The sequence below is a fragment of the Drosophila obscura genome, unplaced genomic scaffold, assembly GCF_018151105.1.
Source record: "Drosophila obscura isolate BZ-5 IFL unplaced genomic scaffold, ASM1815110v1 contig_73, whole genome shotgun sequence".
In the NCBI taxonomy this organism is placed as follows: domain Eukaryota; kingdom Metazoa; phylum Arthropoda; class Insecta; order Diptera; family Drosophilidae; genus Drosophila; species Drosophila obscura.
Genome location: NW_024542865.1, coordinates 7105724 through 7131910, shown reverse-complemented (window position 1 = coordinate 7131910; position 26187 = coordinate 7105724). Strand labels below are relative to the sequence as shown.

Below are 26187 nucleotides of genomic sequence, written 5' to 3'. Positions count from 1 at the left end.
ACCCCATGTTCGAGGCTGGATTTGTGACACTTTCTGGCAACTGCACAAGATTTCAACATTCCTAGAAACTCCTTTAAAGACGTATAAACAATAAATAATTCGAAAAAAAAACATTAAAATATATAAAATAAATATAAAGATAAAATAAGTATAAAGATAAAATAAATATAAACATAAAATAAATATAAAGATAAAATAAATATAAACATAAAATAAATATAAACATAAAATAAGTATAAAGATAAACTAAATTTAAAGATAAAATAAATATAAAGATAAACTAAATTTAAAGATAAAATAAATATAAAGATAAAATAAATATAAAGATAAAATAAATATAAAGAATTACCCTTTGAGATTCCTCCTCCATCCTTGGGTAGTTTTTATGTGCTGGCTGCTTCACTTTAAAGTTTAAACTACAATTTTATTCTTTATTTTCTTTGTTTTGCTTCTTTTCAGATTTATCTCTCCACTTCCACATCCCATTGTCAGGTTTCTGCCTCAATTTGCAAGTCGCCTTTACTATGTGTGTGTGTGTGTGTGTGTATGGATAATATGGAAATTTCATCGTTTTGCTGCTTTCCATTGTTCATTTTGCTTGGCATCTTTGGGCTTTGGGCGAAAGTGTCGGTTCCTGTCGCAGTCCATCAACCGGTACGCCCCATCGTCGCCTTCTACTTTGTAGTGCCTGGTGGGACTTTATTATAAACAAATAGGAGTAACACTTTCTTTGGCCCAGCGTGATATTGCTTCCATATCGTTACGCCCTGCGCCCCCCGCTGACAATGACACGATTCGACTTGACGCGACACGACTCGAGGCAGGCGATGCACACAGGATGCCAACACACAAACACACACACACGCACACACTGCGAATGAAATGATATACTCTATGCAGTTCCAACTATGGAATACCTATTGCTTACATTATATTATATTAATTGTTTCATTTAAAAATGATGCATAGCAAAGGTTTCCCTTGGTTTCTTTTGCTTTTGTGGATCAGCCAGCCCCTAAAATAAAAGTGAAATAGCTAAAAGAGATAGCTGAAAGCAGCTAGAAAAAGGAAGAGAGAGAGATTGCGATAGGCTGGATGCTGCATGGGAGAACCGACACAAAACAGTCGATCCGATCCGATCCGCGAGGGCAAAGCAAAGTATTGTCGCCTGCAATAAATGCCAGTCTTCCGCTGCGACATGGCCATAGGAGACAGCAATGGCAGCAGCAGCAGCAGCGAAGACCGGAAGCAACTATAGTACGAGCCGCCATTATGAATGCAGCGCCATTTCCAGCAGCTACCTATCCACCCACGCACCCACCACCACTCGCCACCCGCCACTCGCCACTCGCCACTCGCCACACGCCACACTTAGTCGTTGGTTTTGTTCAGTGTGCGCCACTCATGATGCGTATACGATAAATAATGCGACTTGGCAATTTTCATTGCTGAATTTTCGCGAGTATTTTTTTGGCTATTTAATTGTAGCATCGTTACATATACAAACAGAGCTTACATCCAATGTATTTATTGATGTGATTATGTGGTAGCATTATTTTTCATGAAATAATTTCAAAATTTCCCTGTCCATGGCGGCATTCTGTTGTAAGTATTTGTGTGCGTCGCGTCGCGTCGCTTCGTCACCTGATTTGCCGTTAGAAACGACTGTTGAGGAAGCTTTTACCGATGCAAGTGCCAGTGAAGTCAGACTTGGGGCCGTTGCGTGCAGCATCCCGGTCAGGCTTGTCCTCGTCGATGTCCATGTCAGTGGACACGTCCTGCCGAGCGGCAGATGGGCAGCTGTCTGGGTTCTTATCGTTGCTGCTTCTAAAATAAACATAATAATATATGTATGTATGTATGCACATACATATGTATGTACATATGTATGTATTCACTTACGATTTTGCCTCGTCGCTTAGGGCCTCGGCCAGCTCCTCATCGTAGCGCAACATCAGCGGCTCCGCGATCATCGCCACAACATTCGTTTTGGAGCAGGATGGCGTGTTATCAATGATATCCTGTATTTCACCGAATATCTCATCAGCTGTGCGCTTTATCTTGCGGCGTTTTTCCATTTCGCATTGCTGCATTGAGTTCTATTTTGGATGAAAACACAACAACACCAACAAAATGGCACATGAATTTCCCATTTCCCATTTCCCAACCCATTCCATTAATTTGTTCACTTACGTTCGAAGTGCTGGGCCGCTTGAAAGCTCGGCCATCATTTGGTGGCTTCTGTTCCATTTTTACACACAGAAATCAAAAAGTTTGTTCACTCGACAACGAAATGCAGCGGCAATGTGGATTTGTGGCAAATATGAACGTCAGGGCGATAATAATGATAGTGCCCAGGGTTGCTAAGGACCAACCAGTGTGCACACATCTGCCGACCACAGAAAATATTGAACCATTTCAGTTCTGTTCTTCGTATAATTATAATAATAATAATTATGAGCATTAATTATAGCTGAGAATTAATCAAGGAACTCAACTTTCGTGGCATTTGAATTTCAATTTCACTTCGAGACACAAACAACACTCAGCATGCCAGTGTTGCACAATCCGATCCAGAGCACGTCTACGTCACGTCTGTTCCTTCTTTTCTGTTCTCTCGCTTTACTTCCTTTCGTTTCGTTAAGACAAACCCTTTCGATAAGACAAACCAATTGGCTGCGGTGCGGCATTTATATTTGAAGCTTCTCGAAGAACACTCCCAAAGCAGACAAGCCAAATGCTTTCCGTGCTGCAGTTGTGTGCCTACGATGTACTGAACCGGTTCTGGGATCTCGACAATATGGTCACTCCACGCGGCATCCTGCTGCGGGACTCGTCCACCAGCCTGCAGGAGCTGGCGACCGACTTGGTTCGCTGCGGTGCCTGCAACACGCTGCCCCACGGCCAGGTCTTCCAGTGCGCCAACGGACATCTGCTGTGCTTCTGCTGCTACCAGGTGCGCATGCTGGACAAGATGCAGGCCCTCTGTGCCACGTGCGGTGTGCGGATCGATGGCGAGCACAACAGGAACAGTGCCGTGGAGCGGGCACTGGCCGAGATGCGAGTGCTCTGTGGGCAGTGCGGTGGCCGGATGCCGCGCTCGGCCCTCCGCGCGCACACCCGGGAGTGCCCAAGCCGCGTGGTGCTCTGCAAGTTCCGGGTCCTGGGCTGCAACTGGATTGGTGTGCAGCCCCAGGCCAGTCTCCAGCAGGTCACAACGATCGATGACCTCAACCTGGCCCTGGCCAAGTTGATGTGCTCCGAGTACGAGGAAACGTTGCTGGTGAAAACGGAGATGGAAGAGCTCTTGGAGTCCCCCAACACGACCACGCGTCATATCCACGTCCTTCCACAAGAAAAAGCAGCAGCAGAGACTCTGCAGCACGATTATTTGCCGGTTGTGCAGTTCCGTGCCCATGATCAGGACTGGTCGCTCCTCCTCAAGTGGCAGCCTCTCGCTGCGGGCGGTGAGAACGAAAATCCCTTCGCACTGCTCCACTTCCGACTGCGACTCGAGCTGTCAGCCGAGCGCCCTGCCGGCGCCCTGCCCTTGCTCTTCTCCTACTGCCTGGAGGCCAGCGACTACTCCGAGGTGAGCTTCTTCCCGAACCGCTCCGAGCCCTGGCAGTTCTCCAGCGAGAACGCGCTGGGCCCCTCATCGCTCATCTACTGCCACACCATGCTCCAGTGCGAGAAGCTGCTCGAGCGCGGACTCTACGTCCGCCTCAACCTCTGCCGCTGCTAGCCCCCCACTTCCCGCCGATCCCCGTCCAGGAACCCCCACCCACCACGAGTAAGTACAAACGGGTGCAGAGAGTTGTGCAGATGAATAATGAAGTGCAGTCTCCTCCTTCGACTAGGCAATGCGAGGACTTTGCTGCGGTGCGGAGTGCGGCGCCGGACGATGAATTGGCGAGGAATCTGCATCCAACTGCAGCAAGATGTTTGCGTCCCCATCCAACGGGGTGCACAAAATACGAAAATATAAAATCTTCTCAGTTGAAATCTGTTTTATTTCCTCCCTTCCTCCCATCACTCCTCTATTCCGACAACCGACACCGCAATCCTCCCCCGATTGATCTTCTGGCGAGTGAGCTGCGAAGGGAGAGCAGAGCTTGAGCTGCGGTTTGGATCCAGATCCACGCTGGAGGGCTCTGCCAGCGAGTGTTCTGTGATCCCAGCGCCCATGCGCAATGTAAACAAGCGACAAATCAGCTGTTTTCGACTTTCGATAGGCAGGCTATCGAAATCGATTGCAACCGCGTGGGCTTTGCGTTGTTGTGTGGATTCCCCCCCAGGCGTTTGCAATTGTCTAATTAAAGTGCTAAATTCGTTTATCAGAATGGTCCATCCACACAATAGGAAGAAATCGAAGAAGCAGAAGAAGGAGAAGGAGCGCAGGCCAAAGAACGTGAGTAGAAAAGCTGCAGAATCTGTCCCCTTGCTGATGGATTGCCTTGAACCCCGCGCAGACGCAGAAGCCGAAGCCAAAGCCGACACAGGAAAACAACCAAAAGGAAGACCAATCCGTGGGCGATGGCGGGGGCGGCGAATGTGAAATATCAGAGCTGAAGATGGAGAAGGTCGGCGAGAGGAGTGAGTTGTACGAGGATTACATGGACTTCTACGAGGGCGGGGCACGCGGCGCGAGCCTGCAGAGGAAGCTGTGCAAGGCGGTGAGCGCCAAGGTGCTGACGGACTACGAGCGGATGGTCGAGGCGATCGGGAGTGTGACCGAGCACATCTTTGAGTTCCGCAAGTACGAGGTGTACGTGATGCTGTACCCCACGCTGGCCATGGGCTACCTGCAGATGGTGTGGAGCGGCAAGGGGCAGAGGGCCAAGGCCTTTGTGGAGCGGCACAGGCACGACTTGGACGATTCGTACAGGAGTCGCATGGCCAGGCTGGTGCTGATCCGCAGGCCGGAGGAGGTGCCGGGCAGGGCGGTGGAGCTGCTGGCTGGGGCGGACAAGGTGCAGTTCTTCATGGCCTGCAGCACCTTCCAGCGCTTCAAGACGCTCCAGGCGAAGTTCTGGACGGGCGGGCAGCTGGCGGTCTTCCTCGCCCACTTTGACATCTGCATCTACGCCGATGAGAAGCTGTCGCCGGAGCGGGTCCGCCCGGCGCGTCCCTTGCCGGAGCCCTTCTCGTGGGCCGCCGCAGGGGCTGTGCCGGACTGGCCGCTCGATCGCAGCCAGCTGCCCAGGGTCTGCATTAACATGGCCGCGCCCATGGACAGTGCCGACGAGGTGACTTGCGCGACGCTCTCGGAGGACCATTGCAGCGTGGCCTTTGGCACTGGCTGCGGCATGGTGCACGTGGTGGCCGTGAACAAGGACTGGCGAGACGCGAACAACCTGCGGAGGGAGAATGTGTTTTGCGGCCACCAGCAGTCGGTGCTGGCCTGCGCCTTTTCGCCCGGGGACCGCCACCTGCTCACCTCCTCGGCGGACTGCACCATGCGGCTGTGGTGCACACGCTCCGGATTCTGCAAGAACGTCTATCAGTACCGCGCGGCCAGGTGTGTGGTGTTCGGGCCGAGGGGCTGCCACTTCGCCACCTCCTCGGACGACAATGTGGCGCGCGTGTGGGGAGTGGACTCCAGAAGTCCCCTTCTCAGTCTCTATGGCCACTTGGCGCGACTGGAGGTGTGTCTGTTCCACCCGAATGGCAACTACTGGGCCACTGGATCGGCAGACGCCACCGTGAGGATCTGGGACTACGACAACCGCGCCCAAGTGCGCCTCCTCCGCGGCCACAAGGCCCCAGTCACTGCCCTGGTGTACTCGGTGTGCGGACGCTACCTGGTCTCTGGGGGCCGAGACAACCTCATCATTGTGTGGGACACAGCCGACGAGCGAATGATCCGCTGCCTGTGCCAGCACAAGGCGATGATTGCCTCCATGGAGATCTCCTGCTGCAACAATCTGCCTGGCTGTGTGGAGCCGCGGCTGCCAGCTCAGCCTCTGGGACTTTCAGCTGCTCCTCAAGCAGTCCGTGGCCCAGGGCCCAGCACCGCTGATCTGCTCCCTGAAGGGCACTGAGATGGGAATTTTCCTCCAGGGCGGCTTCCATGGTCGCAATGGCCTGGTTGCCATCTGCACGACCAGCTGCCAGGAGGTGAAGGAGCTCAGCGCCAAGGCAGTGCAGCAGGAGGCTTCCCTTGCTGCCCTTGTGAAGAAAATTGCAGATATCCAAGCGGAAATCCATTTGAATGCAGAGCGAAAACTGCTGGTGCAGTCCATGCTGGAGGCATTGCGCATCGAGCGCGAGCCCTGACCCCATTCGGCTCTCATCTGCAAGTCGCTGGAGCGAGTCATCGATGGAGAGCATCTCCATCTCTAGTCTATGCACATAATTATCCATATTCTGTACAGGGTACACCAATGTCTGCACGTATAAACTACATAAACAGCCACTCGGACTCGACTCGACTCGACTCGACTCTCCTCTCCCACTCATCTCTTGAGCTTCGGGTGTCCACTGGCCAAGCCAAAGTTCGGCTTCCTTCCATGATTTGATTTGATTTGATTTGATTTCTCCTTAATGTTTGCCGCACTCTCTGAGTTCTCCGAGTTCTGCGAGTGGCCCCAAAGTGCCATTTCCACCACGGTAGAGTGGAGTGGACCGGAGTAGAGTGGAGTAAAAGTGGCAAAATGTTGCGCGGTTGCATTGAATCGTTCTGTGGTGTGGCGTCTCCCCTCACAGCCCACCCACCTGACTGGCAAAAGACCCTTTGAAAATGAACCAAATGAATCGAATCAAATTTCCATTTGCATTTCGGAAATAATTACTGAACTTCTGCTGCTCTGTCTCCTGTCTCCCGTCTCTGCCTGGCAGACATTGCATTCTGTGTGTTTCTGTGTTTAGGGGCAATTGTCAATGGATTTTATTTATGATTTTCCATTGGAGGTGGCACATATGTGCGAGTATGTACGAGCATATAATATATATGTGCATATACTGGCGCCATAGAAGATGTGAGAGCAGAGGAGCGCAGCGCAGCGCAGCTGCTGCAACCCAAAAGGAGATGTGTAATATTTCAATCGAAACAATTAAAATGTGCCCGGACACATTGTCTTTCTCCTTCTCCTTCTCCTTGCTCCTCTCTCCCTTCTCCTTGCCAAGTCAGCAAATCTTGCAGCAGTTTTATTTATTTTCTCAGTGCGTTGGCAGTGCCACAGAATAGCTAAGAAATAGAAGAATTAAATAATAATTGCATGTTTTGTTGTTCTGCTGCGGCTGCGTGCCCAACGACATTGCGTATACGAACTGTGGGACGTAATCTCAATGAGCTTTGAACGGGTGTGGCGTTGCGACCAGCTGGACTAGCTATATCATATCATATCGTATCGTATTTGTAGCACACTGCTTCCCACACATCCCACACATTTTTTCCCCCAATTTGCATCGTGAGTTTCCTGAGGGATGTGCAAATATTGCTACCGAAAAGGTCTAAAACTTGTCAATCGGGCATTGACCATCCAACCATCTAGTTCAGTCTTTTCCTTTGGTTAAGTTCTGCAGCAGACCGACCCAGGGTTGCCCCAAGCCTTTTCTCTCCACTTTGACACATTTTTAAATGCTTCTCGCTGTCACCTGGCTGCTCTCTGCAGGCACTTTCCAACACTACCCTGTCACTTCATCAGCTTGTCTGTGTGCTTTTGCTTTCGTTTTCAATTCGATTGAGTCTCGTGTCGGAGTGTTAAGGGAAAATGTTGATAGCTCGCGCCATACGCGGCCGCCAGCTAATGCGCGGCCTGTCCGCCTGCCTGCCCACGACAGCTGCAGCTGCGGCTGCGGCTGCGGCTGTGTGGAGCCGCCGTCCCCGTGGACAAAGTGCTCTGATCGGATACTTTATCGAGCATTTGCGTCCGACTCGCTTGGACTCGCTCAATGGCGCCAGCATTGTGATGCCTCAGCGCTGCTACCACAGTCGCCAGAGCGCTGATGCCAACGACAGGAAGACGCGAGTCGGAGCGGACCGGCAGGCGGCTGTGCCCGACGTCTGGCCACATGTGCCGCTGATAGTCCTGCGCAGGTGTCCCCTGTTTCCGCGCTTCATGGACATTGTGGAGGTGAGTGCAGTGCAGTGCAGTGCGGGATTAGTAGCATGGACTTAACGGACTGGCCCTGTCCCCGGAAAGGTGTCCAATCCAATGGTTATGGACCTGATGCGGCGCAAAATCAGGCTCAATCAGCCGTACGTGGGCGTTTTCCTCCAGAGGGTCGTCGATGCTGAGGAGGAGATTGTCGAGAGTCTGGACGAGATCTATCACGTGGGCACTTTCGCACAGATCCAACAGATTCAGGATTTGGGCAAGAAGCTGCGCATGGTGGTGGTGGGGCATCGTCGCATACGCATCACAGGCCAGCTGCAGCCCCCAAAGGCGCCGCGAGGTAAGCACTTCACAGAGAGAGCGACACACACACAAAGTCCCACTATACTTGAGAGCTTGATCTTAGCGAGAGCTGGCCACGCTGGCCCCGCTGCAGCTGCAGCTGCAGCTGCTGTCCCCCTGCTCGTTGTGGTGGTGGAGAATGTCCAGCCACCGAGCTACCAGCACACGGATGAGGTCAAGGCACTAAGCCAAGAGATAGTCAAGACTCTGCGCGACCTCAGCAGCCTGAATCCCGGCTACAGGTGAGCCACAAAATACCAGAGGCAGCTTCCTTCCTTGCCGCCTAACGCCTAACTCTCCACCGCCTAGGGAGAGTCTCCATCAAATGCTGCACCAGAGTCAGCGGGTGCTGGACAATCCCATCTACCTGTGCGACCTGGGCGCCTCGCTGTCGCTCGCCGAGCCCGAGGAGCTGCAAAAGATCCTGGAGGAAACCTATGTACGGATAACTAAGGATTTGCCTTCCATTTTCACATGTTTACCACTTCACCTTCAAAGATCCCAAAACGTCTGATGCTGTCGCTGACGCTGCTGAAGACGGAGCTGGAGCTGACGACGCTGCAGGCGAAGATTGAGCGCGAGGTGGAGCGAAAAGTGGAGCAGCACCACTACAGGCACATCCTGCAGGAGCACCTGAAGATACTCAAGCGGGAGCTGGGCATGGAGCGGGACGACAAGGAGGCCATCGTCGAGAAGTATCGCCGGCGAGTCGCCGATAAAACGATGCCCAAAGGCGTGATGCGTGCCATCGACGATGAACTGAGGAAACTGAACTTTCTGGATAGCTGCTGCCCCGAATTTAAGTATGCCAGAGACCCCTCTGACCCCCTCCCCCAATCTCACGCCTATTTATTTTCCTCCCCCTCCCATTCATTTGTCGTAGTTTAATCCGCAACTACCTCGACTGGCTGACCGCGCTGCCCTGGGGCGTGACCAGCGCCGACAATCTGTGCGTGGAGAATGCCAGCGAGATCCTGAACCGGGAGCACTACGGCATGGAGGATGTCAAGCGGCGCATCCTGGAGTTCATGGCCGTGAGTGCGCTGAAGGGCAGCACACAGGGCAGGATCCTGTGCTTCCACGGGCCGCCTGGTGTCGGCAAAACGAGCATTGCCAAGTCGATTGCACGGGCCCTGAGCCGCCAGTACTTCCGCTTCAGCATGGGCGGCGTCACGGATGCGGCCGAGATCAAGGGACATCGTCGCACCTACGTGGGCGCCATGCCCGGCAAGCTGGTCCAGTGCCTGAGGCAGACCAGGACCGAGAATCCCCTCGTGCTCATCGACGAGGTGGACAAGATTGGCAAGTAGGTGGCCACCATCCCTACCCATTCCCCTACCCATCCCCCTACCCATGCCTGTCCCACCTGCCCGCCCACAGAGGCCATCAGGGCGATCCCAGCCAGGCGCTGCTGGAGCTCTTCGACGCCGAGCAGAGCGCCAGCTTTCAGGACAACTATCTGGACGTGCCGATCGACCTGTCGCGCGTGCTCTTCATCTGCACGGCCAACGGGACGGCGGCCATACCGGAGCCGCTGCGGGACCGCATGGAGATGGTCGAGATGTGCGGCTATGTGGCCGAGGAGAAGGTGGCCATTGCCCGTCAGTATCTGGTGCCGCAGGCGATGAGCGACTGCGGCCTGACCGCCGACCATCTCAGCATCAGCGAGAGCGCCCTGCGGCTGCTGATACACAGCTACTGCCGCGAGTCCGGGGTGCGCAACCTGCAGCGGCAGATCGAGAAGGTCATCCGCAAGGTGGCCGTCCTTCTGGTCAGAGGGCAGCAGCCGGGCAGCAGCCACTACCCCGTGCATGCCGGCAATCTGAGCGCATTCGTCGGCAAGCGGATCTTCGCCTCGGATCGCATGTACGAGACGACGCCCCCGGGCGTGGCCATGGGCCTGGCCATGTGCGGCTCATCGCTGTACATCGAGACATCGCCGCGGAGCTCACACAAAGGCGATGCTGGCGAAGGCGAAGGTGGGGCCGAGGCCGAGGGCGAGGGCGAGGGCGTGTTGTATATCACCGGAAACCTGGGAGCTGTCATGAAGGAATCTGCCCAAATAGCCCTGACTGTGGCGCGCAACTTCATCCAGCTGCGAGATCCTGGCAATCAGTACCTGGAGCTGGAGTAAGCACGTGCCGGAGAGGCTCCACTGCCCCTCGTCGATCATTCCCCCCACTCGCTCTTTTCCCCCGCAGGAACATCCATCTGCATGTGCCCGAGGGGGCCGTGCCCAAGGACGACCCCAGTGCTGGCGTCACCATAGTCACGGCCCTGATATCGCTGGCCACCAACCGGTCCGTGCGCCACGATGTGGCCATGACGGGCGAGATATCGCTCAAGGGCAGAGTGCTGGCCGTGAGCGGCATCAAGGAGAAGGCCATAGCAGTGAGTATGCTGCGTGTCCATTGGGCATTCACTGCTGAGATTCCCCTCCACAGGCACGGCGCAGTGGCGTCCAGTGTGTCATCCTGCCCGCGGACAACAGCAGGGACTTCGAGGAGCTGCCCACATTCGTGACCGAAGGCCTGGAGGTACACTTTGCGGCCGACTACGAGGATGTCTACAACGTTGCCTTCTCCGAGCCAAGCAAAAACCAGGACGAGCCCAAAGTCAAGCAGCCTCCGGCCCCTCCGGCGCAGCAGCAGCAGCAGCAGCAGGAGCAGCCCCTCGAGAGGCTGGCATAGATATCAATCAGTTTCAGTTTAATTTGTGCCTTTAGCTAATACAAAACCCAAGCCATTTGCTTAACCAAAGCCCTGTACATGTGCCCCAACTACACACGGGATCCGGGCTGGGCAGCTGCACCACAAGGGAGTCCTCACCACTTGACTCCACACGGGCCGATTGAAGTTAATTAATTTGTCTAGCTTCAGGGCCCTAGAATTTGGGTTGAGCAGAGAACAGAACAGAGCGATCCTGATAGCTGTCAGCGGATCGCAGTCTAATGCGGATAGCCATTTGGGCAATACGCAAATCCCTGGCACGCATCGCCACACAGTGAGCAAAAGGGCCACTCCATCCAGGGCCACTCTTATGACTGTGCGTCTCAATGGCAACTGCCTTCTGGCTTGCCAGGCGAAATGAAAGAAAGACAATTTAATTGTTTCGATTGAAATATTACACATCTCCTTTTGGGTTTCAGCAGCTGCGCTGCGCTCCTCTGCTCTCACATCTTCTATGGCGCCAGTATATGCACATATATATTATATACTCGTACATACTCGCACATATGTGCCACCTCCAATGGAAAATCATAAATAAAATCCATTGACAATTGCCCCTTAAACACAGAAACACACAGAATGCAATGTCTGCCAGGCAAGAGACGGGAGACAGCAGACGAGAGACAGCAGAAGATTCAGTAATTATTTTCCGAAATGCAAATGGAAATTTGATTCGATTCATTTGGTTCATTTTTCAAAGGGTCTTTTGCCAGTCACGTGGGTGGGCTGTGGAGGGGAGACGCCAGACCACAGAACGATTCAATGCAACCGCGCAACATTTTGCCACTTTTACTCCACTCTACTCCGGTCCACTCCACTCTACCGTGGTGGAAATGGCACTTTGGGGCCACTCGCAGAACTCGGAGAGCTCAGAGAGTGCGGCAAACATTAAGGAGAAATCAAATCAAATCAAATCAAATCATGGAAGGAAGCCGAACTTTGGCTTGGCCAGTGGACACCCGAAGCTCAAGAGATGAGTGGGAGAGGAGAGTCGAGTCGAGTCCGAGTGGCTGTTTATGTAGTTTATACGTGCAGACATTGGTGTACCCTGTACAGAATATGGATAATTATGTGCATAGACTAGAGATGGAGATGCTCTCCATCGATGACTCGCTCCAGCGACTTGCAGATGAGAGCCGAATGGGGTCAGGGCTCGCGCTCGATGCGCAATGCCTCCAGCATGGACTGCACCAGCAGTTTTCGCTCTGCATTCAAATGGATTTCCGCTTGGATATCTGCAATTTTCTTCACAAGGGCAGCAAGGGAAGCCTCCTGCTGCACTGCCTTGGCGCTGAGCTCCTTCACCTCCTGGCAGCTGGTCGTGCAGATGGCAACCAGGCCATTGCGACCATGGAAGCCGCCCTGGAGGAAAATTCCCATCTCAGTGCCCTTCAGGGAGCAGATCAGCGGTGCTGGGCCCTGGGCCACGGACTGCTTGAGGAGCAGCTGAAAGTCCCAGAGGCTGAGCTGGCAGCCGCGGCTCCACACAGCCAGCAGATTGTTGCAGCAGGAGATCTCCATGGAGGCAATCATCGCCTTGTGCTGGCACAGGCAGCGGATCATTCGCTCGTCGGCTGTGTCCCACACAATGATGAGGTTGTCTCGGCCCCCAGAGACCAGGTAGCGTCCGCACACCGAGTACACCAGGGCAGTGACTGGGGCCTTGTGGCCGCGGAGGAGGCGCACTTGGGCGCGGTTGTCGTAGTCCCAGATCCTCACGGTGGCGTCTGCCGATCCAGTGGCCCAGTAGTTGCCATTCGGGTGGAACAGACACACCTCCAGTCGCGCCAAGTGGCCATAGAGACTGAGAAGGGGACTTCTGGAGTCCACTCCCCACACGCGCGCCACATTGTCGTCCGAGGAGGTGGCGAAGTGGCAGCCCCTCGGCCCGAACACCACACACCTGGCCGCGCGGTACTGATAGACGTTCTTGCAGAATCCGGAGCGTGTGCACCACAGCCGCATGGTGCAGTCCGCCGAGGAGGTGAGCAGGTGGCGGTCCCCGGGCGAAAAGGCGCAGGCCAGCACCGCCTGCTGGTGGCCGCAAAACACATTCTCCCTCCGCAGGTTGTTCGCGTCTCGCCAGTCCTTGTTCACGGCCACCACGTGCACCATGCCGCAGCCAGTGCCAAAGGCCACGCTGCAATGGTCCTCCGAGAGCGTCGCGCAAGTCACCTCGTCGGCACTGTCCATGGGCGCGGCCATGTTAATGCAGACCCTGGGCAGCTGGCTGCGATCGAGCGGCCAGTCCGGCACAGCCCCTGCGGCGGCCCACGAGAAGGGCTCCGGCAAGGGACGCGCCGGGCGGACCCGCTCCGGCGACAGCTTCTCATCGGCGTAGATGCAGATGTCAAAGTGGGCGAGGAAGACCGCCAGCTGCCCGCCCGTCCAGAACTTCGCCTGGAGCGTCTTGAACCGCTGGAAGGTGCTGCAGGCCATGAAGAACTGCACCTTGTCCGCCCCAGCCAGCAGCTCCACCGCCCTGCCCGGCACCTCCTCCGGCCTGCGGATCAGCACCAGCCTGGCCATGCGACTCCTGTACGAATCGTCCAAGTCGTGCCTGTGCCGCTCCACAAAGGCCTTGGCCCTCTGCCCCTTGCCGCTCCACACCATCTGCAGGTAGCCCATGGCCAGCGTGGGGTACAGCATCACGTACACCTCGTACTTGCGGAACTCAAAGATGTGCTCGGTCACACTCCCGATCGCCTCGACCATCCGCTCGTAGTCCGTCAGCACCTTGGCGCTCACCGCCTTGCACAGCTTCCTCTGCAGGCTCGCGCCGCGTGCCCCGCCCTCGTAGAAGTCCATGTAATCCTCGTACAACTCACTCCTCTCGCCGACCTTCTCCATCTTCATCACCATCTTCAGCTCTGATATTTCACTTTCGCCGCCCCCGCCCCCGCCATCGCCCACGGATTGGTCTTCCTTTTGGTTGTTTTCCTGTGTCGGCTTTGGCTTCGGCTTCTGCGTCTGCGCGGGATTCAAGGCAATCCATCAGCAAGGGGACAGATTCTGCAGCTTTTCTACTCACGTTCTTTGGCCTGCGCTCCTTCTCCTTCTTCTGCTTCTTCGATTTCTTCCTATTGTGTGGATGGACCATTCTGATAAACGAATTTAGCACTTCAATTAGACAATTGCAAACGCCAGGGGGGCAAAGCAAAGCACACAACACAAAGCACACAACACACAGCCCACGCGGTTGCAATCGATTTCGATAGCCTGCCTATCGAAAGTCGAAAACAGCTGATTTGTGGCTTGCTTACATTGCGCAAGGGCGCTGAGATTACAGAGCACTCGCTGGCAGAGTCCTCCAGCGTGGATCTGGATCCAAACCGCAGCTCAAGCTCTGCTCTCCCTTCGCAGCTCACTCGCCAGAAGATCAATCGGGGGAGGATTGCGGTGTCGGGTGTCGGAATAGGAAGGAGTGAAGGGAGGAAGGGAGGAAATAAAACAGATTTCAACTGAGAAGATTTTATATTTTCGTATTTTGTGCACCCCGTTGGATGGGGACGCAAACATCTTGCTGCAGTTGGATGCAGATTCCTCGCCAATTCATCGTCCGGCGCCGCACTCCGCACCGCAGCGCAGCGCAGCAAAGTCCTCGCATTGCCTAGTCGAAGGAGGAGACTGCACTTCATTATTCATCTGCACAACTCTCTGCACCCGTTTGTACTTACTCGTGGGGGTGGGGGTTCCTGGACGGGATCGGCGGGAAGTGGGGGGCTAGCAGCGGCAGAGGTTGAGGCGGACGTAGAGTCCGCGCTCGAGCAGCTTCTCGCACTGGAGCATGGTGTGGCAGTAGATGAGCGATGAGGGGCCCAGCGCGTTCTCGCTGGAGAACTGCCAGGGCTCGGAGCGGTTCGGGAAGAAGCTCACCTCGGAGTAGTCGCTGGCCTCCAGGCAGTAGGAGAAGAGCAAGGGCAGGGCGCCGGCAGGGCGCTCGGCTGACAGCTCGAGTCGCAGTCGGAAGTGGAGCAGTGCGAAGGGATTTTCGTTCTCACCGCCCGCAGCGAGAGGCTGCCACTTGAGGAGGAGCGACCAGTCCTGATCATGGGCACGGAACTGCACAACCGGCAAATAATCGTGCTGCAGAGTCTCTGCTGCTGCTTTTTCTTGTGGAAGGACGTGGATATGACGCGTGGTCGTGTTGGGGGACTCCAAGAGCTCTTCCATCTCCGTTTTCACCAGCAACGTTTCCTCGTACTCGGAGCACATCAACTTGGCCAGGGCCAGGTTGAGGTCATCGATCGTTGTGACCTGCTGGAGACTGGCCTGGGGCTGCACACCAATCCAGTTGCAGCCCAGGACCCGGAACTTGCAGAGCACCACGCGGCTTGGGCACTCCCGGGTGTGCGCGCGGAGGGCCGAGCGCGGCATCCGGCCACCGCACTGCCCACAGAGCACTCGCATCTCGGCCAGTGCCCGCTCCACGGCACTGTTCCTGTTGTGCTCGCCATCGATCCGCACACCGCACGTGGCACAGAGGGCCTGCATCTTGTCCAGCATGCGCACCTGGTAGCAGCAGAAGCACAGCAGATGTCCGTTGGCGCACTGGAAGACCTGGCCGTGGGGCAGCGTGTTGCAGGCACCGCAGCGAACCAAGTCGGTCGCCAGCTCCTGCAGGCTGGTGGACGAGTCCCGCAGCAGGATGCCGCGTGGAGTGACCATATTGTCGAGATCCCAGAACCGGTTCAGTACATCGTAGGCACACAACTGCAGCACGGAAAGCATTTGGCTTGTCTGCTTTGGGAGTGTTCTTCGAGAAGCTTCAAATATAAATGCCGCACCGCAGCCAATTGGTTTGTCTTATCGAAAGGGAAGCGAAACGAAAGGAAGTAAAGCGAGAGAACAGAAAAGAAGGAACAGACGTGACGTAGACGTGCTGGATCTGGATCTGGATCGGATTGTGCAACACTGGCATGCTGAGTGTTGTTTGTGTCTCGAAGTGAAATTGAAATTCAAATGCCACGAAAGTTGAGTTCCTTGATTAATTCTCAGCTATAATTAATGCTCATAATTATTATTATTATAATTATACGAAGAACAGAACTGAAATGGTTCAATATTTTCTGTGGTCGGCAGATGTGTGCACACTGGTTGGTGTCTAGCAGCCCTGTCGACTGAATAAACTGTTTGATTTCTGTGTGTAAGAATGGAAAGGAAGCCTCCGATTGATGGCTGGCCACTCAAGCGGCCCAGCACTTGGAACGTAAGCGAACAAATGAATGGAATGGGATGGGAAATTAGCCATCAGAAATCCCTTGAAATCTCAGCAGAGCTATCAAGATTACGGACTGAATTGTGTCGCCAGGACAACAACTGGCAACGGCTGGCAATGCTAAATTAAGTCATAATTAGGCTACTCCTGTTGCATTGTGCATTGGCATGCAGCTTGCCTCCTTCGAGGATCGATTGGGTGGAGGGATGGGAAGGGCAGGGCAGGGCATGGCAGGGCAGGGCAGGGCGGAAAGGAGATGAACCCACAATTAGTGGCTGGGGACATTGATTGTGGGATTCAATTGGGTCAAATGCGAGCAATTACATCAATTATTTCCGTAATTATCAATTGACGTTGGGCCCGAAATTCAATTCAATGCAAGCCACAACCTTGTGCCCCCCTTGCACCACACACCCACCACACTGCGGCCCAGGTGGGCGCACAGAACAGCCACAAAAATCTGGACACAAGCGGAGCGGGGACCCCCAGCCATACAATTTTCTTTACTGTTCCACACTTGTTTTTTTTTTTTGGATTATTTGCAAAGTACACTCCAAAGCTCACATTTTGTTGCACAGTGTATAGTGTATAGAAATACCCGAAAACCCTGTTGCACAGTGTTGTCAGGTGGAAGACCATTGCAGATTGAGTGTAAACCTATTAGAGAAATTGCTAACTAAATAAACCTGTGGGCCCGCCGCACGCCCACCTGAACGGCCCAGAAGACGCTTGTTCCACCCGCCCAGCCGCCCACCGCCCACGCTGGGTCAATTCAATTACCAAGCCAGGCGCAGGGTGGCTCTTAGAGTTTAATAATGCAATCGAACAGCAACTGGTAGGTACACTGTCCATCCATACTGAGTCATCGAGGCTCCTGCGAGCAGCCAAGATTGGAATTAAAACCCACATATGTGTCTATGGGTATTTTATGTGCCAGAAATAAATGCAAAAACCACTTCATACACACACACACAGATGGCAAAATTAAACGCATTTAAATTGAGTTCAAGGTACAAATTGAAACTCAAAGGTTCCGTCTGAAGATGCCGAAAATGTGCATTAAAAATAATAATTAATAAAGAAAATATATGCCCAGATGTTTATTTATTCTTTATTTGTTTTATTTATTTATTCTTTTATTATGTTCTATGTGCATTGCCTACCCATGCCATTTTTTTTCTTGCTGCATTTCCATAAATTATTTTTCTTTGTATTTTAAAATGCTGCCATAATTTTCGCTGTAAATTTTCAAATTTTAAGGGAATCTTTTGTGTGTTTCTTCTCGTTTCAAACTTATTGAACCGCCCTCGCACCGCCTATGACTTGCTTTGAGTGTTATTTAAGAGATATTTTCCTTTTTGTGGCTGTAAATATTTAATAGATTTTCCTGCCCTGACCGGGTACGGCTTTGGCTTTGGCATTGGCTCTGCCCGCTGCCCTCTGCCCTCTGCTCTCTGCCCTCTGTGAACCTTTTGGCATATTCCCGACGGACCTCCCCCCCCACCCCACTGCAATTGGTATAAAAATAAAGCGAAATTCTTGAATTTCCTGGACTAGCATTATTATTGTTATTAAATTTTACTGCCTCTAACTGTTTTGGCTGGCTGGCCGAGACAAATTAGGGGGAAAAAGGCGATCGAAGTACCCCGGACAGGTGTGTCTGGGTGTGTGGGTGTGGGTGCCATCCTAGAACCTCGTCCATTTTACGCACACAATGTTTTAATGTTGTGTTTGTGTGCTCATCAATATTTATTGCGGTTCGACTACGTGAGCCGCACACAATCAGCGTGGACTCCTGGGCCAGGCCAGGCCAGGACCTGACTGCCACCTACAACCAGCCAGCAGCCGACAGCCAACGGGGGCACGCCCCCAACAATTGTGCAAATATTTTTGTTATGCCCCCCTGCTGATACGGGGACTAGCAACAGAAATTTACCCTAGCTGAATTACTGTTACTCCTCTGTTACTAAAAATTATTGTTAAATCTTTTCTTTCAGCATTAATTAATTAGCGAGTTCAATTGGTAACATTTAATTACTTATTGAGTTGTGAAAGGAATTCCCCTTGAGCATTTATTTATATATTTTTCTTTTTGTGTTTTTCTGTGTGTGACAAAGCTAGGCCAAGTCAGAGCTGCCCCGCACTCGTGGCCTACACCCAGTGCCAAAGGAGTGCAAGGCAGAGTGGTGAGGGGAAGGTGGGTAGTGGGGGGTGGCTTTCCGCAGCTAAAGACGAGGTTATTTACCATTCAAAAACTTCAATTACCGCAAAGAAGTTGGTGGAGCGTTAATCGCCAGCAGGCCATTGTGTGTGTGTGTGTGTGTGTCGAGCCCATTCGGATTGGTGGCATCTGAACGCTGAACGCTGTGCCACAATTACAAGCATGGCTTGGACTGGGGACTAGTACACCTTGCCTTGTGCTACCATCCATTGTTATGCTGATTTAACGCTTTATTTGCAAATAAATAAAACAAAAGTTCATTGGTTATTAAGTCATTTCCTCGCTGTTTGCTTTTGCCGCGACATCCCCACCACCGAGGAAGCACGCGGCGATTTAGCACACGCAGCACACGCCAAAGAAGGCAACAAATTTTCACTTTCACTTTCACTTTGGCTGCCTTTTGTTCTCGAACTAGTCAGGGGGTTGGCCGTAGGAATATTCCGGAGGCAATTAGCTAAAGCCGATTAATGTATTTAATATAATCAATTGATGTATAATAAATGGCAGCAGCTGCAGCTGGTCTTAATGAGAAAAACAAGGGAGAGCAGGGGGCAGAAAATTACTAGCTTTCATATGGAAATATTTGTATGACTCCTAAACACATTCAACAAATAAAGATAGGTACACAAATCAAAGAGAGAGAGAGAGAGAGAGCTACAAGCTATTCGGAATATACCCCAGTTGCCAGCTGGAAGCCTGCAGAGGCTCCCATTTCCTCTTCCCCCATAACAATAAACTGAAGAAGAAAGTTACAGTCCCCAACATGCTACGAACTTTCGATTCCACTTTGAAACTTATGTAAAGGTGCAACAAGCAGCTTAAATCAATGCCAGACACATTAAAGCAGCAAAAATATTTTATATATACTATATCTATATATTTATGTATTTTTCTTCTACATTTTTTTTTGTTATTCAGCAGTTGTTAGTTCCCCCCTTTGATCGGGACAGCGGCAGGAGCGGCGCTCTTCTTCTCAGCAGCGGCCTTAGCGGTCACCCTTGTTGGCGTCTTGGCAGTTGGAGCCAGGCGCCAGGCGCCAATGCTATGGCGAAAAAAAATCAAAATTAATTACCTGCCATACAGAGCAGGGCCAGACCACAGGATTTACCCACCTGCAGCTGCAAGTTGCGTTTGCTGCGAGGTTTTTGCTGAATTTATATTGTGTGATATTTTGGTTCGTCTTTTTTTTGTTGTTGTTGTTGGTTGTTTTCAATCCGGCTTTTGTTTAGGGTATCAGTGCGTTCATCATCAGTGGGGGTGTCAGCGGTCCGACGGTCAGCACTTCTTGGGCTGCTTCTTGGGCTGTTTCTTGGGCTTTTTGGGAGCTTTGGGCTTGGCGCAGCGCGAATTGCGCAGCGTCTTTTTGGGGGCGCTTTTGGTGGTCTTCCGCTTGGGCTTCTTGGCGGCAGCCGACTTGGCACGCCTCGGCTTAGCGCACTTCGGCTTGGCCGCCCGCTTGGAGGCGCTGCGTCGCTTGGCGGCCGGCTTGGCGGCCACCTTGCCACAGTCGGCGTCCTCACAGAATTCAAAATCGTCGTCCAAAGTCTCGGGCACGAGACCCCTTGGCTGCGGAAACAGCGGCAACTGCAGTTGAGCGTTTGCATTTGGATGCACAAACCACTCACCTTGCGGCCGCGGGCTCCCGGGCCTGTCATCCTGCCCGGCCAGCGCTGTGCCGCCAAGTTGAGCACACACTTGCCGTATGGGCTGGCGCCCTGCCACTTTTGGTCGTCGCCGTTATCCTCTTCCGTTGATGACGATGCGGCAAAGTAGTTTTGTGACATATTTCCAAACACACACAAAAAACCCGCAAAAACAAAAACGAACAAAAAATCTCTACTCAAACAAAAAAAAAAGAATTTAAATCTATTTCGCGAAGCTACTAATATGAAAAATAATATGAAACGAGAGCTAACTGGCAATTTGAATATTGGGAGCGATGTGTATAGTCCGGCAAACTGTTTTCGAATGAGCTGAGGCGGGGGCTTGCTTACGTGCCACACAAATTCGTGTGAAGTTCGGACTCAGGGCCTGCCTTGTTTGCTTATTTTTACAAATAAATGGGTTTTTTCAGGCTGTTCACACTGGCGCTGCGTCCTGCGTCCTGCGTATTTGCGTTCTTGCGTCTGGCCGCAGACGCAGTTTTTAGTTACATTCTTTTTGTGGGTGGATTTATGTGAATATTCGTATAATTCTTAGACAATTTCTTCTGCCTAGTGCTAAGCAAATGGATTTTCCATATTTATTATTATTATTATTATAATTATTTTTTATTATTATTTTATTATTATTATTATTATTTTATTTTTTTTTTTTTTTTTTTTTTTTTTTTTTTGCATTGATATCTCCATCTTTATCTGTATTCAGCCGCAAATCAATTTCACACACGCGAGCAAGCAAATCGACAAATGTGGCACATTAAATGCAAATGGCTCTTGTTGCACCTGCGGCGACTCCTGTTCATAATGACAGCTGTCTCCCTGGCAAAGCGTCCTCTCTCTCGCTATCCCTCTCTCTCTTTCCCTCCTAAAACCCATTTGGCTAATTAAACAGAAATCCCCACAGTACACAGCATGTTAGACAACCAGGGAGAGGGCAGGGTAAAAAAATCTTGAAATTAATTTTCACACTTTAATTTGAAAACATTTTGCGAATCACAATTTAATTTACATATTTACTTTAAACTTGAGGACATTCTGTGGCATAATTCTTGTGTATTTTGGCGCAGGTTTAGCTGCATTTTACAGCTAATAAATTGAGTGTGAGCCGCACTGCTGCTCAGCCGGGTTGATCAGTTGGTTAGTTTATCAGCCAGCCATTTAATGGCAGGGGGGAGAGATTCTGGCTGCTGGCTGCTGGCTTCTGGCTGCTGGCTGCTGGCTGCTGGCTGCTGGCTTCTGGCTGCTGGCTTCTAGCTGCTGGCTTCTGGCTGCTGGCTTCTGGTCTGTTGCGTCGATTCGCTATTCAATAAACAAGCGCCAATGCAATTTGTCAAAAGAGTTTTCGTCCCAAGAGGTGTCCGCGCAGGAGGTTGGTGCCACGGCCACGGGCACGGGCATTGTTCATTTGCAGCCAGTGGCCATAAATCGCAAAGCAACGCGGCGTATGAGTTATGTCTTGCACGGCACCTGGGCGGATCATCCTTGAAGCCAGTCTCCAAGACTCAACTGATGAGCGGCCGTGTCAGCAATTTTTCATGCATTTAACAATAGGAGGAAACGCAAAGCAATGGAAATGGATGACTGTGATGGGATGGCACAACGGATGGACGGCGGATGGATGGCGGATGGAGTCTGGCACTGGCCTGGCTAATATTCAGATGAGAATGGCAATGTCAGCTTTCTTCATTTTCAGCCACAGTCTCTTCACTTACACTTCCACTTCCACTTCAACTTCACTTCACTTCAGTGTTTTTTTTCTCTCTGCGGGAGAGTGCCCAGTACTTCTGTTTCGCGTTTGTTTATTGGCCAATTCTCAGTTTACGAAGCAATTTTTGAACACACAAATATCGTATACAATACTCGTATGATGCTGCAGTGGGCGAATTATTTATAGGAATTTTTTTTATTTTTAGTTTCTGCATTCTTTGAAAGATTCCCCAGAGCAGAAAATTATCTGTAGAGGATTTTGGCTGTTGGCTTGATTATTTTTAGGACTCGATTGGGTTGCATTGCCCGAGGATTCTAACAGAGTTCCAAAAGTAATCAAATATTATTTCTATTCGATATTCTTTTCCCCATTTTTTTATGGAATACTTTTTAAGTTTTTGGGCAACATTAATTGAAATTTGGCCTGGCAACTGCTGCTGCTACGGGTACGTGTCCTGGCCTGGTGTGTCTTCGCACATTTGCACCTTTCCTTTGAGCTTTAGCAAGGGACACGAAGCTCCTCCATGTGCCTGTATCCTTGTGTGTTTGTCACTCGCTTGCTGGCTTCTTGATTGGAACAAATGCATTTCTAATCTCGGCTGGAATGGCTCGCCTCGGCTCGGCTCGGCTCGGCTTCCTTTGCTTCCTTTAGTACGGCTCGTCCTGCTGCTCGTCCTCTTTTTGTCTCTGACTCTGCTTGGATATTTCTCATTTCGTTTTGTCGCCTATTTGTCATTGCATTTTGCTTGCAAATTTTCGCCCACCCCCAACAGGCAAGGAGAAGGTTTAGCATTGGGAGCCCGAAGCACACATCTGCTGAAGGCTATCTGCAATCGTTTTGACCGAGATAAATGGATAGAGTAAGTAAGTTGCGTTTAATGGCCAGGCAAGTCTCACAAACGGGCATCGAAATGGATCATCTGAACGAACTGAGTTTCTAGACCAGACATCGGATCATCGGAACCAGCTATGGCCAACAGCTTGTGGCCAAAGTAACCGTGACAGAAGCTTAGCCCTGGGGGGCAAAGTTACTCTCCTTCTTTGGAATTTATCAGATGAGTAGTTCTACCCACCACCAACCCATGAATAACCCCCAAGGAATCGAAGCAAACCAAGCAGCTGCCATCAAACAATCCACCATTTCTCATTCATCTTTAAGGGGGCGGAAATTAATCGCTCATGTTTCGCAGCTTATTTGTGTGCAAATTATTAGTCGCCGATCAGTTGTGCTACTTCTCGCGTGATTATCTGGAAATTGGCTATACGGGCTGTGAACACTATTCGATGTGGAAATTTTAGCCAATCACAGAGGCTGCTCAAAGCATTTGCCAACTGTGCAAAACAGGCCTAGACGATTATTGGCATGGCGTAGACTTTTATTTGCTGGGCATAGCTCTCCTGGCTTTGGTGAGTGGAACTCGTGGAACCATGGCGCTGCACTGCTGTTTTGATCGCCTTCCCATTCTTCTCATTGGCAGCTACGCTGCGTGCATATGTATCTCACAGCTGATAGATCAATGACCCTCTCTGGCTGCAGACCCGCTCGTTGGCGTGGCGCCACATGCACCTGCATCGATTGTGGTTCCTTGGAAAGGGGCTAATGATTTCAGCCTGGCTGTCGCTTCTGTATGCCCTTGTCAATGTGAGTAGTCACAGCTCTTTCTCTCCCTACTCTACTCTACTCTACTCTACTCACCGTGATTTGCCTTTGTGTGCAGCCTGAGACGGAGTTCACATATCCGTGGCTTGTGGTGTATGGCACCAATCTGTTAGCTGATATTTTGTACTTGGCGTGTACCCGCTGGAATGTTCGCCTGCCTGCTGCCTCTCTTCAATACTCGTTGTGTGCAGAGTTGGTAGCTCTGATCAGAGCGGGCCCCGCAGCTGGCTCATAGATCTATTAAAATATTTACAATATAACCTGCAGCCAATCTAATCCACTCCAAAGTGAATCCCGAACTGAAGTGAACGATGGCAAAGGCCTCCAAGGATTGGCATAAAAAGGAATATCGCAACGTTAAACAGTTTAATGAAGGCATGTAGCCGATTGTAGTCGATCCATAGAAAGTGCAACTTACAGAGAGAGAGACGCTTTGAGCAGCGTTTTACAAGGCACTTGGAAAGATTTGTGGTCGCCAGCGTAGTCCAAAGCGTTCTTGCCCTGGAGTAGCCTCCAGAGAGCCTCTTCTCTTCCCCTACTTCACTTGATTTTATTAAGGTGTAAGCCCAGAAAGAAAATAAGTGTATCTCTTCGGGCGCACTAAAAATCAATGGTTGATGACTTTGTGGGCATTTTTCACGTAATTTAAGGAACTTTCGACTGAAAGTCAAAGCCAAAGTCAGAGCTAAGGTTGGGCCAGCTAAAACAAAAGCCCACGGGGCAGACATTTGACCTCTGACTCTCTCTCTCTCTCTCTCCAGTGTTCCGCTGTGGCCCGGGCGTTTCCTTTCTGCTTCAGTTGTGTGGCTCCCTTCTTTAGATTGTTCACTCATTTCCTTTTTATTTTTTCTCGTGTCTCGTATCTCTCACTAAATTCTAAACTCCCATGCAAGCCCAGCCCAGCCATGGCCACACACACACACACACACACACACATATCCCCAACCCGTTTTGGTGGTGGAGGGGAGGGACATTTGGTAGTCTCTATAGATCGCATTCCATTTTAGTCACGTACAGACGGAAAAGTTATCGAAGATTTAAGCGCACGTACATGGGGGAAAAGGAAAACTTTTCACACACATACACACACACACACATACACTCGCCCAGCCGCAGTACAGTGCGCTTCATGGCTATATTAGATGGCAACCTTAGAGATTAAAAAAAATAGGCATTGCTAAAGTTTGAAAAAAAAAAGATTGCGGCATTGCTAATACAAAAAACTGAAAATTTTGCTGACGGGAATTGCTGCCGAGCTGCCCTTAAATGGAGATGGGCAAGAACTATGTTAGATCCGTCATCAAGTGCCGTGAGCTATTGTAAAATGTCGGATCCTGTTCGTGTCCCTGTCTCTGTCCCTAAGGCGCCGCCCCACCTCAACTTTGACTCCGATTCCGACTCTAAATCCAACTCTGACTCTGACTCTGGAATGTGAAGCGGAGTCTGGCAGGGCAGGGCAGGGCAGGGCTGGAACGTTGACTCCCCAGACACTGCAGACGCTTGGCACGTAGCCGGTGAGTAAAAAGTGCCAACTGTTTTGCTTGTCAAATTGAAATTAAAAGGCCAAAAATGCCTCAACTTGGTTGGGTGGCCATAGATATAGTCTTCTTATAAAATCAATAAAACCGAATAAAATATATGGGTTCACTCTGCAGCTGGGCAACTGGGCACGTAGTCAGTTAGGTTCCACAGGGATTATCCACAGTCCATGCCCACAGCCCATGCCCACAGCCCATACCCCAATCCAAACCAGACCAATACTGCGGTCAGTTTTCTGGGGAATTGTTATGATAAATACGAATCGAGTGACCTTGGGCCACATAAGTTGCCACAAAAACTAACGAAACAGATTTCAGAATTATGCTTCTACAACTTTCTTGGGGAACTTCTTGGGCTCTTGGTCTTGGCCTTGGGTTAGTATACCGATAGAAAAAAAGCCCTGAAATTTTAATATTTTCACTTAGATTTAAATATTTATGCCATTGATTTTCATGCAAGAGTGGTTGTATTAAAATTGAATATTTTTCACTTACATTTTGATATTAATATGAAAATATTTTAATTTAATATATTTTATATTTAAGTTGAATATATTTCATGTTTAAATTTAATATGTTTCATTTTTAAATTGAATATGTTTCATATTTAAATTTAAAATATTTCATATTTAATTTAAAAATATTTTATGCTTATATTTAATATGTTTCATATTTATATTGAGTATATTTCATTTTTAAACTAATTGGTTACTATTTTGCCTACGCAAACTACATTTCAAGGCCTCATGGTGTGAATTGGTTAAAGTTTTCAACTAGAAATAATCGCAAAATGAGTAGAACTGCATTGGTTGGGATTACGCCCCTGCGCTAAGATAATTTAACTGTAGGGGCATTCGAGGGACATAAAAAAAATAATATAAACATAGTTAAAATAAATACAAAAAATATTTAATTTCATTTAATATGGAATATTCAAAATAAAAAGGTTTTCCTTTTGATTTTAAAACAATAATTTTGAAATCAAGTCATAATAATATTCAATTTAAATATGAAACGTATTAAACTACAAATTTAATATATTATAGTTATT

At 50.6% G+C, this 26187-nt stretch overlaps 7 protein-coding genes across 8 annotated transcripts; 3 read left to right on the top strand and 4 right to left on the bottom strand.

The window, feature by feature from the left end:
- Positions 1 to 1454: 1454 nt before the first annotated feature.
- LOC111079580 lies at positions 1455 to 2338 on the bottom strand. Its single transcript, XM_022374810.2, has 3 exons — positions 2194 to 2338; positions 1903 to 2099; positions 1455 to 1827 (listed from the first exon to the last, which is right to left on the bottom strand). Exons 1-3 carry the CDS (start codon positions 2248 to 2250, stop codon positions 1656 to 1658), a joined length of 426 nt encoding a protein of 141 aa, XP_022230502.1. The 5' UTR covers positions 2251 to 2338; the 3' UTR covers positions 1455 to 1655.
- Positions 2339 to 2557: 219 nt separating this feature from the next.
- LOC111079564 (cysteine and histidine-rich protein 1 homolog) lies at positions 2558 to 3881 on the top strand. Its single transcript, XM_022374787.2, has 2 exons — positions 2558 to 3793; positions 3844 to 3881. The coding sequence occupies exon 1, from the start codon at positions 2738 to 2740 to the stop codon at positions 3743 to 3745; it is 1008 nt and encodes a 335-aa protein (XP_022230479.1). The 5' UTR covers positions 2558 to 2737; the 3' UTR covers positions 3746 to 3793; positions 3844 to 3881.
- Positions 3882 to 4254: 373 nt separating this feature from the next.
- LOC111079565 (transcription initiation factor TFIID subunit 5-like) lies at positions 4255 to 6279 on the top strand. Its single transcript, XM_041595516.1, has 3 exons — positions 4255 to 4411; positions 4473 to 5939; positions 5995 to 6279. The coding sequence occupies exons 1-3, from the start codon at positions 4343 to 4345 to the stop codon at positions 6277 to 6279; spliced, it is 1821 nt and encodes a 606-aa protein (XP_041451450.1). The 5' UTR covers positions 4255 to 4342.
- Positions 6280 to 7608: 1329 nt separating this feature from the next.
- Positions 7609 to 11240, top strand: LOC111079566 (lon protease homolog, mitochondrial-like). The gene is made up of 9 exons (XM_022374791.2): positions 7609 to 8078; positions 8148 to 8400; positions 8467 to 8644; positions 8712 to 8841; positions 8901 to 9205; positions 9286 to 9708; positions 9783 to 10532; positions 10604 to 10793; positions 10847 to 11240. The coding sequence occupies exons 1-9, from the start codon at positions 7716 to 7718 to the stop codon at positions 11090 to 11092; spliced, it is 2838 nt and encodes a 945-aa protein (XP_022230483.2). The 5' UTR covers positions 7609 to 7715; the 3' UTR covers positions 11093 to 11240.
- An 894-nt stretch (positions 11241 to 12134) lies between these two features.
- LOC111076450 (transcription initiation factor TFIID subunit 5-like) lies at positions 12135 to 14023 on the bottom strand. The gene has a single exon (XM_022370259.2). The coding sequence runs from the start codon at positions 13991 to 13993 to the stop codon at positions 12278 to 12280; it is 1716 nt and encodes a 571-aa protein (XP_022225951.2). The 5' UTR covers positions 13994 to 14023; the 3' UTR covers positions 12135 to 12277.
- A 574-nt stretch (positions 14024 to 14597) lies between these two features.
- LOC111076437 (cysteine and histidine-rich protein 1 homolog) lies at positions 14598 to 16024 on the bottom strand. Of its 2 annotated transcripts, none has more exons than XM_022370239.2 (2): positions 14809 to 16024; positions 14598 to 14758 (listed from the first exon to the last, which is right to left on the bottom strand). In XM_022370239.2, exon 1 carries the CDS (start codon positions 15860 to 15862, stop codon positions 14855 to 14857), a length of 1008 nt encoding a protein of 335 aa, XP_022225931.1. In that variant the 5' UTR covers positions 15863 to 16024; the 3' UTR covers positions 14598 to 14758; positions 14809 to 14854. The 2 variants fall into 2 exon arrangements, with proteins under 2 accessions (XP_022225931.1, XP_022225932.1); XM_022370240.2 differs by having other exon boundaries at positions 14598 to 14741.
- A 3687-nt stretch (positions 16025 to 19711) lies between these two features.
- Positions 19712 to 20546, bottom strand: LOC111076430 (histone H1, gonadal-like). The gene is made up of 2 exons (XM_022370232.2): positions 20196 to 20546; positions 19712 to 20136 (listed from the first exon to the last, which is right to left on the bottom strand). The coding sequence occupies exons 1-2, from the start codon at positions 20352 to 20354 to the stop codon at positions 19846 to 19848; spliced, it is 450 nt and encodes a 149-aa protein (XP_022225924.1). The 5' UTR covers positions 20355 to 20546; the 3' UTR covers positions 19712 to 19845.
- Between the last annotated feature and the right edge of the window lie 5641 nt (positions 20547 to 26187).

Coding starts and splice junctions, on each gene's coding strand:
- LOC111076437 (XM_022370239.2), bottom strand. CDS start 15,862: ATGCTTTCCGTGCTGCAGTTGTGTGCCTACGATGTACTGAACCGGTTC.
- LOC111079565 (XM_041595516.1), top strand. CDS start 4,343: ATGGTCCATCCACACAATAGGAAGAAATCGAAGAAGCAGAAGAAGGAG. Junction 4,412..4,472: donor AGGAGCGCAGGCCAAAGAAC/GTGAGTAGAAAA, acceptor AACCCCGCGCAG/ACGCAGAAGCCGAAGCCAAA. Junction 5,940..5,994: donor GCAACAATCTGCCTGGCTGT/GTGGAGCCGCGG, acceptor CTCCTCAAGCAG/TCCGTGGCCCAGGGCCCAGC.
- LOC111079566 (XM_022374791.2), top strand. CDS start 7,716: ATGTTGATAGCTCGCGCCATACGCGGCCGCCAGCTAATGCGCGGCCTG. Junction 8,645..8,711: donor AGCCTGAATCCCGGCTACAG/GTGAGCCACAAA, acceptor TCCACCGCCTAG/GGAGAGTCTCCATCAAATGC. Junction 9,206..9,285: donor AGCTGCTGCCCCGAATTTAA/GTATGCCAGAGA, acceptor CATTTGTCGTAG/TTTAATCCGCAACTACCTCG.
- LOC111076450 (XM_022370259.2), bottom strand. CDS start 13,993: ATGGTGATGAAGATGGAGAAGGTCGGCGAGAGGAGTGAGTTGTACGAG.
- LOC111079564 (XM_022374787.2), top strand. CDS start 2,738: ATGCTTTCCGTGCTGCAGTTGTGTGCCTACGATGTACTGAACCGGTTC.
- LOC111079580 (XM_022374810.2), bottom strand. CDS start 2,250: ATGGAACAGAAGCCACCAAATGATGGCCGAGCTTTCAAGCGGCCCAGC. Junction 2,100..2,193: donor AGCGGCCCAGCACTTCGAAC/GTAAGTGAACAA, acceptor CATCCAAAATAG/AACTCAATGCAGCAATGCGA. Junction 1,828..1,902: donor CTAAGCGACGAGGCAAAATC/GTAAGTGAATAC, acceptor TGTTTATTTTAG/AAGCAGCAACGATAAGAACC.
- LOC111076430 (XM_022370232.2), bottom strand. CDS start 20,354: ATGTCACAAAACTACTTTGCCGCATCGTCATCAACGGAAGAGGATAAC. Junction 20,137..20,195: donor CGGGAGCCCGCGGCCGCAAG/GTGAGTGGTTTG, acceptor CTGTTTCCGCAG/CCAAGGGGTCTCGTGCCCGA.